The sequence below is a fragment of the Gorilla gorilla genome, chromosome 2 (genome assembly GCF_029281585.2).
Source record: "Gorilla gorilla gorilla isolate KB3781 chromosome 2, NHGRI_mGorGor1-v2.1_pri, whole genome shotgun sequence".
Taxonomy (NCBI): Eukaryota; Metazoa; Chordata; class Mammalia; order Primates; family Hominidae; genus Gorilla; species Gorilla gorilla.
The window spans coordinates 51719870-51734897 of record NC_086017.1 but is presented as its reverse complement, the minus strand read 5'-3'; the positions used below and the strand labels follow the sequence as shown (position 1 = coordinate 51734897).

General features: G+C 40.0%; 1 protein-coding gene across 11 annotated transcripts in view; it reads left to right on the top strand.

Moving 5' to 3' along the window:
* Positions 1-15028, top strand: part of ULK4 (unc-51 like kinase 4) — a 715846-nt gene that overhangs the window by 128028 nt on the left and 572790 nt on the right. For all 11 annotated transcript variants that reach the window (XM_055381350.2, XM_063703713.1, XM_055381348.2 and 8 more), the window contains one exon: positions 1679-1786. In XM_055381350.2, coding sequence (XP_055237325.2) covers positions 1679-1786 — 108 coding nt within the window. The remainder of the gene's footprint in view (positions 1-1678; positions 1787-15028) is intronic.

Genomic DNA, 15028 nt, shown 5'->3' with positions numbered 1-15028 from the left:
CAGTGCATTCCAGCCTGGGTGACAGAGTGAGACTCTGTCTGGGGAAAAAAAAAAAAAGTTATTGATATATGCAGCAACATGGATGAATCTCAAATGCATTATGCTGAAAGAAGCCAGACAAAAAAGAATATGTAGTGTATGATCTGATATAGTATATGATCAACATAAAATTTAGAAAATACATGCTAATGACAGAAAGTAAATTGATGGCTTTCTGGGGAGGAGAGGAAAGAAGTAAGTAGGAAAGAGGGATTACAAAAGGACATGGAGGAAACACTGGAGGGCTTTTGTTATCTTGATTGCAGTGATGATTTCACAGGTGTAAACATATGCCAAATGTGTCTATTTGTACACTTTAAATATATGCATTGATTTTATATAAGTTATACTCAGTTAAGGTGTTAAATCGCACATTAACAAGTACTCCTACAGTGCATGACTACTGTGCAGCTCTCCCACCTGCATCTCCAACTTTTTCATACTCTTATTTGCAAAATGAGACCAGTGATTGCATGCTTGGATGTTGTGGAATTGTCAAATTGCTTTGAAGTTTTTAAGCACTTTCAGTTTTTAAACTAACGTCTTTGTCAATGGTAAGAAATAGTCTTGTCTGTGCACCACACTTTGAGTCACATTGAGAGTAGTGCTTCCACACTATTTTATATACCTTTTTTTCCTTGTCAGAGTGGAGCCATTCTGTGTGTCATTCCGAAACTGTTCTGTCCTAATCATGGTTGCACTATGATTTGATTAACCTGTGTTCTGGTGTATGAACTCTGGCAATGAGTGTATGTGATTTTCTTAGCATGACTCCTAGGACATTAACAAGATCTGATAAAACATGCTGTCGAGTTTCAGCGTACATTATATTACAACTTTCGTATAACATTCTCAGGCTCTGATTTTTTAAGGAATCATTTAAAAGTTTAGTGCAATATAAGAACTTTTTAAACCGTGTTGTGCCGGAGCATACCAGGGACGTGGCATGGTAAAATTCGTTTTCAGATCCTGGCTGTCCAAGTGAACTGGATGGCTTGGGGCCAGTTGCTGGAACCTCTCTCAGCCTCTATTTACTCTTTAAAGATAGGGCAGCAATTAATTGCCTCTCAGGATTAGTGAGTGATACGGTGGAAGTGCTTTATAAACTGAAAAGTGAGTCAGGTGCACTGACTCACTCCTGTAATCCCAGCACTTTGGGAGGTCGAGGTGGGTGGATCTTGAGGCCAGGAGTTTGAGATCAGCCTGGCCAACATGGCAAAACCCCGTCTCTACTAAGAATACAAAAATTAGCTGGACTTGGTGGCGTGCGCTTGTAATCCCAGCTACTCGGGAGGTTGAGGCACAAGAATCTCTTGAACCCAGGAGGCAGAGGTTGTAGTTAACCAACATTATGCCACTGCACTCCAGCCTGGGTAAAAAAAAAAAAAAAAAAAAAAAAAAAAAAAATTATAAACCGAAAAGGGCTATATGTGTTTATTTTACTGAATATATTTCTAAACTTCATCTGGGAGAGTTACTGTATTTTCAGGAATATAAGGCCCATATTTTGAAAATAATTTGGAAAATAGTTCTTAAAAATGGTGACTTTTACAGGGTATCCTGCTTTTTACATATAGGTTTAAGAACTGAGAGATACATTTGAAATAATTTACTTTTTTTTTTTTTTTTGTCTTTGCAGGCAATTGTTCTCTTAACTGAATTAATTCGGGAAAACTTCAGGAACAGCAAATTAAAACAGTGCCTTTTACCAACCCTTGGGGAGCTGATCTATCTTGTAGCCACCCAGGTGAGACTGTTTGATTAACTCTATTGCCGTTTGACATGTTCTGACATACTCTGGCTGACAGGTATTAATATCCTATAAAAGTTTTTTGATTTTGCCCCTTAGAGCATGCCTGAGGAACTTAGGATAAATTTTACCTTTTGGGGAGAGAATTTGTCAGTGTTTCTCAGCCTCTTTCTATCTTACCCTGTCTCCCTCCTCCCTTCCTCCCAGTGCCTCTTTTCCTTTAGAATGTAGGTGGTTTGAAGGCCATATTTTAAAGCCAATGGACTGAAAGTCCCTAAGGTACTCCCAAGGTTGCTGCCATCCTTTACTGCTTTAGGCAAGAGGAGACCATTGGTTCTTTCCATGGAAAGCTCCATTTCAGTTTAAATAAAGCACAACTTTGTGCAAATACAGCTTTTAACTGACTATGGGCATTTGTGAAGGCAGAATTTGACTTCTTATATCTAAAGTTGCAATATGGAAGTGCTACTGAATTCAACAAGCCAAAATTTAATATTCCATTAATGTGGTTTTTTTAAAAAGAATATTATGGAATAGATAGTGATAAGTTATGAATTAGTCATTTAGTGTCATACTCTGAGAGTTCTAAATAAATACTGGTAAGTTATAAGTAATTAAGGAGGTTATGTCGTTGTATTTCTTTGTTTGTTTTGAGACAGGGTCTCACTCTGTTGCCCAGGCTGGAGTGTGATAGCATGATCATGGCTCACGGCAGCCTCGACCTCCTGGGCTCAGATCATCCTCCCACCTCAGCCTCCTGGGTAGCTGGGACTAATTTGAGGAGAAATGATATCGTTATGATTTTGAGTCTTCCAAATCACATTTGGAATTGTACTGAATCTGTGTATTGACTGAGAAAGTATTGATATCTTTATGATATTTATATAGTCCTCCAATGCACAAAAAGTAGTATTTACATATATTAGTATATAAAAACTACAGGTATGCACCTCTGTGCCTGGCTAATTTTTTGTATATTTTGTGAAGATGGGGTTTCACCACGTTGCCCAGGCTGTTCTCGAATTCCTGGGCTGAAGTGATTCGCCCACCTTGGCCTCCCAAAGTGCTGGGATTACAGGTGTGAGCCACTGTACATGACTGTAATTGTATTTCTTGAGTTTTGGTTCTAGCACTTGCTCAAATGTTACATAACCTCAATATCCTTAGTATCTAAATTAAACTGACTTTCTGAACAATCATCATTTTAAGGCAGTTACCATGATTGTTATAAAACATGAGTATTTTAACTTGTGACAACTCCATAATTAGTACTGATAGCTGGTACAGCAAATCTGTCCTCTTTGTTCTTTGTTTTTGTGAGTGTCTTGACTATTCCTGGCCCTTCGCATATCAGAATAAATTTTAGAATCAGCTTGTCCGATTCTGCAAATCATCTGTTTCTAAAAACTACACTGATTATGTAGATAAATTTGAGGAGAACTAATATCGTTACGATTTTGAGTCTTCCAAATCACATTTGGAATTGTACTGAATCTGTGTATTGATTGGGAAAGTATTGATAACTTTATGATATTTATATAGTCTTCCAATGCACAAAAGTAGTATTTACATACATTAATATATAAAAAAATTTTGTTGCAATTCTTTTATTCTATACAGAATGCCTTTGTACATCTTTCTTTGGTTGAATTTATTCTCAGGTAATTTTGTATTTCAAAGGGACAACATATTCACAAACCTAGAACACTGGAAAGTGAAGAAAGGTATATGGGGAGAAGTCTTTTTCCTAGTTTTATACCCCATCTGTCTAGCTCCCCAATAAATATTATAATTATGTGTAATTTAATATAAATATTATAAAATACAAATATAATTTCTTATATTTACAGAGTTAATTTTGTACATATGAGCAAATACAAATGTAGATTTTGTATCATTTTATGCAACAGGTAGAAACTCACTTTTTTCACTCAATAGTTATACACTGTTAGGAATAGTACAGGGAGCAAAATAGTATTGGAAGTTCTGGCCAGGGTGATCAGGCAAGAGAAAGAAATAAAGGGCATTTAAATAGGAAGAGAGGAAGTGAAATTGTCCCTGTTTGCAGATGACATGATTCTAGATTTAGAAACCCCCCTTGTCTCAGCCCAAAAACTCCTTAAGCTGATAAGCAACTTCAGCAAAGTCTCAGAATACAAAATCAGTGTGCAAAAAATCACAAGCATTCCTATACATCAACAGTAGACAAGCAGAGAGCCAAATCATGAATGAACTGCCATTGACAGTTGCTACAAAGAGAATAAAATACTTGGCTGGGCGCAGTGGCTCACGCCTGCAATCCTAGCACTTTGGGAGGCTGAGGCAGGTGGATCATGAGGTCAGGAGATCAAAACCATCCTGGCTAATATGGTGAAACCCCGTCTCTACTAAAAATACAAAAAAATTAGCCAGGCATGGTGGCAGGCACCTGTAGTCCCAGCTACTCGGGAGGCTGAGGCAGGAGAAGGGCTTGAACCCGGGAGGCGGAGTTTGCAGTGAGCCGAGATTGCACCACTGCCCTCCAGCCTGGGTGACAGAGCAAGATGCCATCTCAAAAAACAAACAAACAAACAAAAAACTTCAGAATACAGCTAACAAGGGACAGGAAGGACCTCTTCAAGGAGAATTACAAACCATTGCTCAAGGAAATAAGAGAGGACACAAACAAATGAAAAGCATTGCATCCTCATGGATAGGAAGAATCAATATCATGAAAACGGCCATACTGCCCAAAGTAGTTTATAGATTCAATGCTATTTCCATCAAACTACAATTGACATTCTTCACAGAATTAGAAAAAACTACTTTAAATTTCATATGGAACCACAGAGAGCCCATATAGCCAAGACAATCCTAAGCAAAAAGAACAAAGCTGGAGGCATCATACTGCCTGACTTTAAACTATACTACAAGGCTACAGTAACCAAAACAGCATGGTACTGGTACAAAACAGACATACAGACCAATGGAACAGAACAGAGACCTCAAAAATAACCCACACATCTACAACCATCTGATTTTCAACAAACCTGACGAAAGCAATGGGGAAAGGTTCCCTATTTAATAAATGGTGCTGGGTAAACTGGCCAGCCATATGCAGAAAACTGAAACTGGACGCATTCCTTGCACGTTATACAAAAATTAACTCAAGATGGATTAAAGACTTAAATGTAAAGTCCAAAACCATAAAAACCCTAGAAGGAAACCTAGGCAGTACCATTTAGGACATAGGCATGGGCAAAGGCTTCATGACAAAAACACCAAAAGCAATGGCATCAAAAGCCAAAATTGACAAATGGGATCTAATTAAACTAAAGAGCTTCTGCACAGCAAAATAAACTAGCATCAGAGTGAACAGACAGCCTACAGAATGGGAGAAAATTTTTGCAATCTACCCATCTGACAAAGGTCTAATATCCAGAATCTACAGTGAACTTAAACAAATTTACAAGAGAAAGCAAACAACCCATAAAAACGTGGGCAAAGGATATGAACAGACATTTCTCAAAATAAGACATTTATGTGGCCAACAAACATATGAAAAAAAGCTCATTATCACTGATCATTAGAGAAATGCAAATCAAAACCACAATGAGATACCGTCTCACACCAGTCAGAATGGCGATTATTAAAAAGTCAAGAAACAAAAATGCTGGCGAGGCTGTGGAGAAATAAGAATGCTTTTGGACTGTTGGTGGGAATGTACATTGGTTCAACCATTGTGGAGGATGATTCCTCAGGGATCTAGAACCAGAAATACCATTTGACCCAGCAATCCCATTACTGGTTATAAACCCAAAGGAATCTACTATAAAGACATATGCACATGTATGTTTATTGCAGCACTATTTACAATAGCAAAGACATGGAACCAACCCAAATGCCCATCAATGATAGACTGGATAAAGAAAATGTGGCACATATACACCATGGAATACTATGCAGCAATAAAAAAGAATGAGATCATATCCTTTGCAGGGCCATGGGTGAAGCTGGAAGCCATCATCCTCAGCAAACTAACACAGGAACAGAAAACCTAACACTGCATATTCTCACTCACAAATGGGAGTTGAACAATGAGAACACATGGACACAGGGAGGGGAACAACACACATGGGGGCCTGTCAGGGGATGGGGAGCAAGGGGAGGGAGAACATTAGGATAATTGCCAAATGCATTTGGTGCTTAAAACCTAGATGATGGGTTGATAGGTACAGCAAACCACTCTGGCACACGTATACCTATGTAACAAACCTGCACGTCCTGCACATGTGTCCTGGAACCTAAAGTTTAAGAAAGAAAGAAAGAAAAAAATATATATATATGTGTGTGTATATATATATATATGTATATATATGTGTGTGTGTATATATATACGTATATATATATGTGTGTGTATGTATATATATATATAAACAATAAAAATGTAAACTTTATTTTTCAATGTAAGCTCCATCAAGGTCAAGATACTTTGGTAACTGGTGATACCAGCCATTAAAAAAAAAAAAGACTAGTATGTGGAGATATGTACACTGGAGCTATTTCTTAATAATTAACATAGATATGTTTCTCAGTCAGTACTCGTAGCTCCCTGCTCCCTCTTCTTTTTATGTAATAGAACATTTCCATCCCAGTACTTTTGGAGGCCAAGGCAGGAGGATCTCTTGAGCTCTGGAGTTTGAGACCGCCCTGGTCAACATGGTGAAACCTCGTCTAAAAAACTTGCAAAAATTAGCTGTGTGTAGTGGTGTGCACCTGTAGTCCCAGCTACTTGGGAGGCTGAGGTGGGAGGATTGCTCGAGCCTACAAGGTTGAGGCTGCAGTGAGCCATGATCATGCCACTGCACTCCAGTCTGGGTGTCAGAGCAACACCCTGTCTAAAAAATAAATAAATAAATAAATAAATAAATTAATTAATAAAGAGAACATTCCCTGTGCGATGTACATTATGTGCCAAGTTTTGTGAAAGGCACTTTTCCTCGCAGTTCTTTGGGGATAGGGCTGGAGAATTTGTTTCTACTTTACCACTATTTTGGACCCTCAAGGCCTTGACATCAAGGCTCAAACTTAACAAGTTTTGTATACCCCCCGAGAAAATAAAACTTCAGTGCTCAGTTTATCCTATGCTTTCAATTGTCTGATTTTTGGCTTAATTATTCTTTATTATTTTGTCAGATCTTTGATGCATTTTAAGGGTGTCAAAATAAAACCAGTTGCTTTCATTAGAAGAGTAGTCAGGTACTTGGTCTGCTGTCTTACCAATAATGACAGTCTAGTCTAATTCTTCTTTTTTTGGTCCTATAGTTTTTCATCCCTGCCCCCTACTTGAGATATAATTGGTATACAATAAACACATATTTAAACATCACAATTTGATAAGTGTTCATTTATGTATACACCTATGAAACCATCACTACACACAGAAAATGAACCTATCACCTCCAAAAGTTTCCTTAGGACCCTTTTTAATCGCCTCCTGTCTCCATACTACCACTGATTTGCTTTCTTTATATAGACTTGTTTTCATTTTCTAGAATCTTATGCAGATAGAATCATACAGAATCATGTTCCTACTAGATCTAAAAGTAGATCTAGGGAGTAATTTTCCTTGGTATATACCTTTTTAAAATTATACTTTAAGTTTTAGGGTACATGTGCATAACATGCAGGTTTGTTACATATCTATGCATGTGTCATGTTGGTGTGTTGCACCCATTAACTCGTCATTTAACATTAGGTATATTTCCTAATGCTATCCCTCCCCTCTCCCTGCACCCCACAATAGGCCCCAGTGTGTGATGTTCCCCTTCCTGTGTCCATGTGTTCTCGTTGTACATTTCCCACCTATGAGTGAGAACATGCGGTGTTTGGTTTTTTGTCCTTGCGATAGTTTGCTGAGAATGATGGTTTCTGGCTTCATCCATGTCCCTACAAAGGACATGAACTCATCATTTTTTATGGCTGCATAGTATTCCATGGTGTATATGTACCACATTTTCTTAGTCCATTCTATCATTGTTGGACATCTGGGTTGGTTCCAAGTCTTTGCTATTGTGAATAGTACTGCAATAAACATACGTGTGCATGTGTCTTTATAGCAGCATGATTTATAGTCCTTTGGGTATATACCCAGTAATGGGATGGCTGGGTCAAATGGTATTTCTAGTTCTAGATCCCTGAGGAATCGCCACACTGCCTTCCACAATGGTTGAACTAGTTTACAGTCCCACCAACAGTGTAAAAGTGTTCCTATTTCTCCACATCCTCTCCAGCACCTGTTGTTTCCTGACTTTTTAATGATCGCCATTCTAACTGGTGTGAGATGGTATCTCATTGTGGTTTTGATTTGCATTTCTCTGATGGCCAGTGATGATGAGCATTTTTTCATGTGTATTTTGGCTGCATAAATGTCTTCTTTTGAGAAGAGTCTGTTCATATCCTTCACCCACTTGTTGATGGGGTTGTTTTTTTTTTTCTTGTAAATTTGAGTTCATTGTAGATTCTGGATATTAGCCCTTTGTCACATGTGTGGATTGCAAAAATTTTTTCCCATTCTGTAGGTTGCCTGTTCACTCTGATGGTAGTTTCTTTTGCTGTGCAGAAGCTCTTTAGTTTAATGAGAATCCCATTTGTCAATTTTGGCTTTTGTTGCCATTGCTTTTGGTGTTTTAGACATGAAGTCCTTGCCCATGCCTATGTCCTGAATGGTATTGCCTAGGTTTTCTTCTAGGGTTTTTATGGTTTTAGGTCTAACATTTAAGTCTTTAATCCATCTTGAATTGATTTTTGTATAAGGTGTAAGGAAGGGATCCAGTTTCAGCTTTCTACATATGGCTAGCCAGTTTTCCCAGCACCATTTATTAAATGGGGAATCCTTTCCCCATTTCTTGTTTTTCTCAGGTTTGTCAAAGATCAGATAGTTGTAGATATGCGGCATTATTTCTGAGGGCTCTGTTCTGTTCCATTGGTCTATATCTCTGTTTTGGTACCAGTACCATGCTGTTTTGGTTACTGTAGCCTTGTAGTATAGTTTGAAGCCAGGTAGCATGATGCCTCCAGCTTTGTTCTTTTGGCTTAGGATTGACTTGGCGATGTGGGCTCTTTTTTGGTTCCATATGAACTTTAAAGTAGTTTTTTCCAATTGTGTGAAGAAAGGCATTGGTAGCTTGATGGGTATGGCATTGAATCTATAAATTACCTTGGGCAGTATGGCCATTTTCACGATATTGATTCTTCCTACCCATGAGCATGGAATGTTCTTCCATTTCTTTGTATCCTCTTTAATTTCATTGAGCATTGGTTTGTAGTTCTCCTTGAAGAGGTCCTTCATGTCCCTTGTAAGTTGGATTCCCAGGTATTTTATTCTCTTTGAAGCAATTGTGAATGGGAGTTCACTCCTGATTTGGCTCTCTGTTTGTCTGTTATTGGTGTATAAGAATGCTTGTGATTTTTGTACATTGATTTTGTATCCTGAGACTTTGCTGAATTTGCCTATCAGCTTAAGGAGATTTTGGGCTGAGACGATGGGGTTTTCTAGATATACAATCATGTCATTTGTAAACAGGGACAGTTTGACTTCCTGTTTTCCTAATTGAATGCCCTTTATTTCCTTCTCCTGCCTGATTGCCCTGGCCAGAATTTCCAACACTATGTTGAATAGGAGTGGTGAGAGAGGGCATCCCTGTCTTGTGCCAGTTTTCAAAGGGAGTGCTTCCAGTTTCTGTCCATTCAGTATGATATTGGCTGTGGGTTTGTGATAGATAGCTCTTATTATTTTGAGATATGTCCCATCAATACCTAATTTATTGAGAGTTTTTAGCATAAAGGGCTGTTGAATTTTGTCAAAGGCCTTTTCTGCATCTATTGAGATAATCATGTGGTTTTTCTCTTTGGTTCTGTTTATTTGCTGGATTACGTTGATTGAGTTGTGTATGTTGAACCAGCCTTGCATCCCAGGGATGAAGCCCACTTGATCATGGCGGATAAGCTTTTGGATGTGCTTCTGGATTCAGTTTGCCAGTATTTTATTGAGGATTTTTGCATCAATGTTCATCAAGGATATTGGTCTAAAATTCTCTTTTTTGGATGTGTCTCTGCTAGGCTTTGGTATCAGGATGATGCTGGCCTCATAAAATGAGTTAGGGAGGATTCCCTCTTTTTCTATTGATTGGAATAGTTTCAGAAGGAATGCTACCAGCTCCTCCTTGTACCTCTGGTAGATTTTGGCTGTGAATCCATCTAGTCCTGGACTATTTTGGTTGGTAAGCTGTTAATTATTGCCTCAATTTCCGATCCTCTAATTGGTCTATTCTGAGATTCAACTTCTTCCTGATTTAGTCTTGGGAGGGTGTATGTGTCGAGGAATTTATCCATTTCTTCTAGATTTTCTAGTTTATTTGCGTAGAGGTGTTTATAGTATTCTCTGATGGTAGTTTGTATTTCTGTGGGATCGGCGGTGATGTCCTCTTTGTCATTTTTTATTACGTCTATTTGATTGTTGTCTGATAGTCTTGCTAGCAGTCTATCAATTTTGTTGATCTTTTCAAAAAACCAGCTCCTGGATTCGCTGATTTTTTTGAAGGGTTTATTGTGTCTCTGTCTCCTTCAGTTCTGCTCTGATCTTAGTTATTTCTTGCGTTCTGCTAGCTTTTGAATGTGTTTGCTCTTGCTTCTCTAGTTCTTTTAATTGTGATGTTAGGGTGTCAATTTTAGATCTTTCCTGCTTCCTCTTGTGGGCATTTAGTGCTATAGATTTCCCCCTACACACTGCTTTGAATGTGTCCCAGAGATTCTGGTATGTTGTGTCTTTGTTCTCATTGGTTTCAAAGAACATCTTTATTTCTGCCTTCATTTTGTTATGTACCCAGTAGTCATTCAGGAGCAGGTTGTTCAGTTTCAATGTAGTTGAGCGGTTTTGAGTGAGTTTCTTAATCCTGAGTTCTAGTTTGATTGTACTGTGGTCTGAGAGACAGTTTGTTATAATTTCTGTTCTTTTACATTTGCTGAGGAGTGCTTTACTTCCAACTATGTGGTCAGTTTTGGAATAGGTGTGGTGTGGTGCTGAAAAAAATGTATATTCTGTTGATTTGGGGTGGAGAGTTCTGTAGATGTCTATTAGGTCTGCTTGGTGCATAGCTGAGTTCAATTCCTGGATATCCTTGTTAACTTTCTGTCTCGTTGATCTGTCTAATGTTGACAGTGGGGTGTTAAAGTCTCCTATTATTATTGTGTGGGAGTCTAAGTCTCTTTGTAGGTCTCTAAGGACTTGCTTTATGAATCTGGGTGCTCCTGTATTGGGTGCATATATATTTAGGATAGTTAGCTCTTCTTGTTGAGTTGATCCCTTTACCATTATATAATGGCCTTCTTTGTCTCTTTTGATCTTTGTTGGTTTAAAGTCTGTTTTATCAGAGACTAGGATTGCAACCCCTGCCTTTTTTTGTTTTCCATTTGCTTGGTAGATCTTCCTCCATCCCTTTATTTTGAGCTTATGTGTGTCTCTGCACATGAGATGGGTTTCCTGATGGGAAACCTGCACACTGATGGGTCTTGACTCTTCATCCAATTTGCCAGTCTGTGTGTTCTAATTGGAGCATTTAGCCCATTTACATTTAAGGTTAATATTGTTATGTGTGAATTTGATCCTGTCATTATGATGTTAGCTGGTTAGTTTGCTCGTTAGTTGATGCAGTTTCTTCCTAGCCTCCATCGTCTTTACAATTTGGCATGTTTTTGCAGTGGCTGGTACTGGTTGTTCCTTTCCATGTTTAGTGCTTCCTTCAGGAGCTCTTGTAGGGCAGGCCTGGTTGTGACAGAATCTCTCAGCATTTGTTTGTCTGTAAAGTATTTTATTTCTCCTTCACTTATGAAGCTTAGTTTGGCTGGATATGAAATTCTGGGTTGAAAATTCTTTTCTTTAAGAATGTTGAATATTGGGCCCCACTCTCTTCTGGCTTGTAGAGTTTTTGCGAAGAGATCTGCTCTTAGTCTGATGGGCTTCCGTTTGTGGGTAACCCGACCTTTCTCTCTGGCTGCCCTTAACATTTTGTCCTTCATTTCAACTTTCATGAATCTGACAATTATGTGTCTTGGAGTTGCTCTTCTTGAGGAGTATTTTTGTGGCCTTCTCTGTATTTCCTGAATTTGAATGTTGGCCTGCCTTGCTAGATTGGGGAAATTCTCCTGGATAATATCCTGCAGAGTGTTTTCCAAGTTGTTTCCATTCTCCCCGTCACTTTCAGGTACACCAATCAGATGTAGATTTGGCCTTTTCACATAGTCCCGTATTTCTTGGAGGCTTTTTTCTTTTCTTTTTATTCTTTTTTGTTTAAACTTCTCTTCTTGCTTCATTTCATTCATTTCATCTTCCATCACTGATACCCTTTCTTCCAGTTGATTGAATTGGCTACCGAGGCTTGCGCCTTTGTCACGTAGTTCTCGTGCCATGGTTTTCAGCTCCATCAGGTCCTTTAAGGACTTCTCTGCATTGGTTATTCTGGTTAGCCATTCGTCTAATTTTTTTTAAGGTTTTTAACTTCTATGCCATGGGTTTGAACTTCCTCATTTAGCTCAGAGTAGTTTGATCATCTGAAGCCTTCTTCTCTCAACTCGTCAAAGGCATTCTCCATCCAGGTTTGTTCCGTTGCTGGTGAGGAGCTGCATTCTTTTGGAGGAGGAGAGGTGCTCTAATTTTTAGAGTTTCCAGTTTTTCTGCTCTGTTTTTTCCCGTCTTTGTGGTTTTATCTACCTTTGGTCTTTGATGATGGTGATGTACAGATGGGATTTTGGTGTGGATGTCCTTTCTGTTTGTTAGTTTTCCTTCTAACAGTCAGGACCCTCAGCTGCAGGTCTGTTGGAGTTTGCTGGAGGTCCACTCCAGACCCTGTTCGCCTGGGTATCAGCAGCGGAGGCTGCAGAACAGCAGATATTGGTGAACAGCAAATGTTGCTGCCCGATTGTTCCTCTGGAAGTTTTGTCTCAGAGGAGTACCCGGCCCTTTGAGGTGTCAGTCTGCCCCTACTGGGGGTGCCTCCCAGTTAGTCTACTCGGGGGTCAGGGACCCACTTGACGAGGCAGTCTGTCTGTTCTCAGATCTCCAGCTGTGTGCTGGGAGAACCACTACTCTCTTCAAAGCTGTCAGACAGGGACATTTAAGCCTGCAGAGGTTTCTGCTGCCTTTTGTTTGGCTATGCCCTGCCCCCAGAGGTGGAGTCTACAGAGCAGGCAGGCCTCCTTGAACTGCGATGGCCTCCACCCATTTGGAGCTTCCTGGCTGCTTTGTTTACCTCCTCAAGCCTTGGCAGTGGCAGGCGCCCCCTCACCCAGCATTGCTGCCACCTTGCAGTTTGATCTCAGACTGCTGTGCTAGCAATGAGCGAGGCTCCATGGGTGTAGGACCCTCTGAGCCAGGCGTGGGGTATAATCTCCTGGTGTGCCATTTGCTAAGACCATTGGAAAAGTGCAGTATTAGGGTGGGAGTGACCCAATTTTCCAGGTGCCATCTGTCACCCCTTTCTTTGACTAGGGAAGGGAATTCACTGACCCCTTGTGCTTCCCGGGTAAGGCAATGCCTCACCCTGCTTTGGCTCACGCTCGGTGTGCTGCACCCACTGTCCTGCACCCACTGTCCAACACTCCCCAGTGAGATGAACCCGGTACCTCAGTTGGAAATGCAGAAATCACCCATTGTCTGTGTCGCTCACGCTGGGAGCTGTAGACTGGAGCTGTTCCTGTTTGGCTATCTTGGCTCCTCCTTTTTTTTTTTTTTTTTTTTAAAAATAGAGTCTCATTCTGTCACCCAGGCTGGAGTGCAGTGACATAATCTCTGCTCACTGCAACCCCCACCTCCTGGGTTCAAGCAATTCTGTTTCAGCCTCCTGAGTAGCTTGGACTTCAGGTGTACACCACCACACCTGGCTAATTTTTGTATTTTTAGTAGAAATGGCGTTTCGCCACATTGGCCAGACTGGTCTTGAACTCCTGACCTCAAGTGATCTGCCTGCCTCAGTCTTCCAAAGTATTGAGACTACAGGCGTGAGCCACCATGCCCAGCCCTTGGTATATACTTTAATTGAATACAAGCTAGGCTATTTGAATAAAGGGATGATAATGTGGCCATGACATTTAACTACATCTGATAGCAAACTGGAAAAGGAAGTTAAGTCCCTGAGTCTACAAAAATAAATAACTTTTCAGGACATGAGGGCTTTGTGGAATTGTCAGTTTGACTATAATAAACATTAAAATCTCAGGTCAGTGCTAACCTGTTGGTACTGAGCTGAAGTGATTATATATAGTATACATAATACAACAACCTAAGTCTTGTTGGCTCTCTAGTAACACCCTAAGGTTTCAGGCTTACAGACAGAAGACCAGACTGTGATTCTGCAGAGGGTATTATAAGGCAACACATTTTCAGTTTATGTGTTTTTTTGTTTTTGTCAAGGATACCTATCACCCTGAGTTCAGGTATTCTTATTTTGTCTTTTTTGTTTTATCACATAATTTCTTCATTGTCACAGCCAAAGTCTCTGTAATTACCTTCTAGGCCCTTTTGGGCTGGCTCTTCAGAACCTGTCTGACCTAATTCCTCACTAGCTTCCTACTCACTCCTTCCAGCTATACTGACCTCCCCACAGTTCCTTAAACCCACTATGCCATGCTTCTGCCTCACTATATTGACATTTGCTGTTTCTCCTGCTTCTAATATTTTCTTCTGAGATGTTTGTATTTTCTCTGTGCTCAAAAATCCCTTCAGAAAGCCTTTCCCTGTCTATGAGTGATCTGAGATGGAGCCAGCCTGTCTACAGTCTTTCTGCAACCTCTTACTCTGCTGTTTTTCTTTGTAGCACTTGTCATTATCTTGACTGACTTATTTTGTTTACTTCTTTAAAAAAAAAAATCTTGGCTGGGCGTGGTGGCTCATGCCTATAATCCCAGCACTTTGGGAGGCTGAGGGGGGGTGGATCATGAGGTCAAGAGATCGAGACCATCCTGGCTAACACGGTGAAAACCCGTCTCTTCTAAAAATACAAAAAAATTAGCCGGGTGTGGTGGTGGGCGCCTGTAGTCCCAGCTACTTGGGAGGCTGAGGCAGGAGAATGGTGTGAACCTGGGAGGCGGAGCTTGCAGTGAGCCGAGATGTTGCCACTGCACTCCAGCCTGGGCGACAGAGCGAGACTGTCTCAAAAAAAGAAAAAAAAAAAAATCTTAGCCGGGCGTGGTGGTTTATGCTTGTAA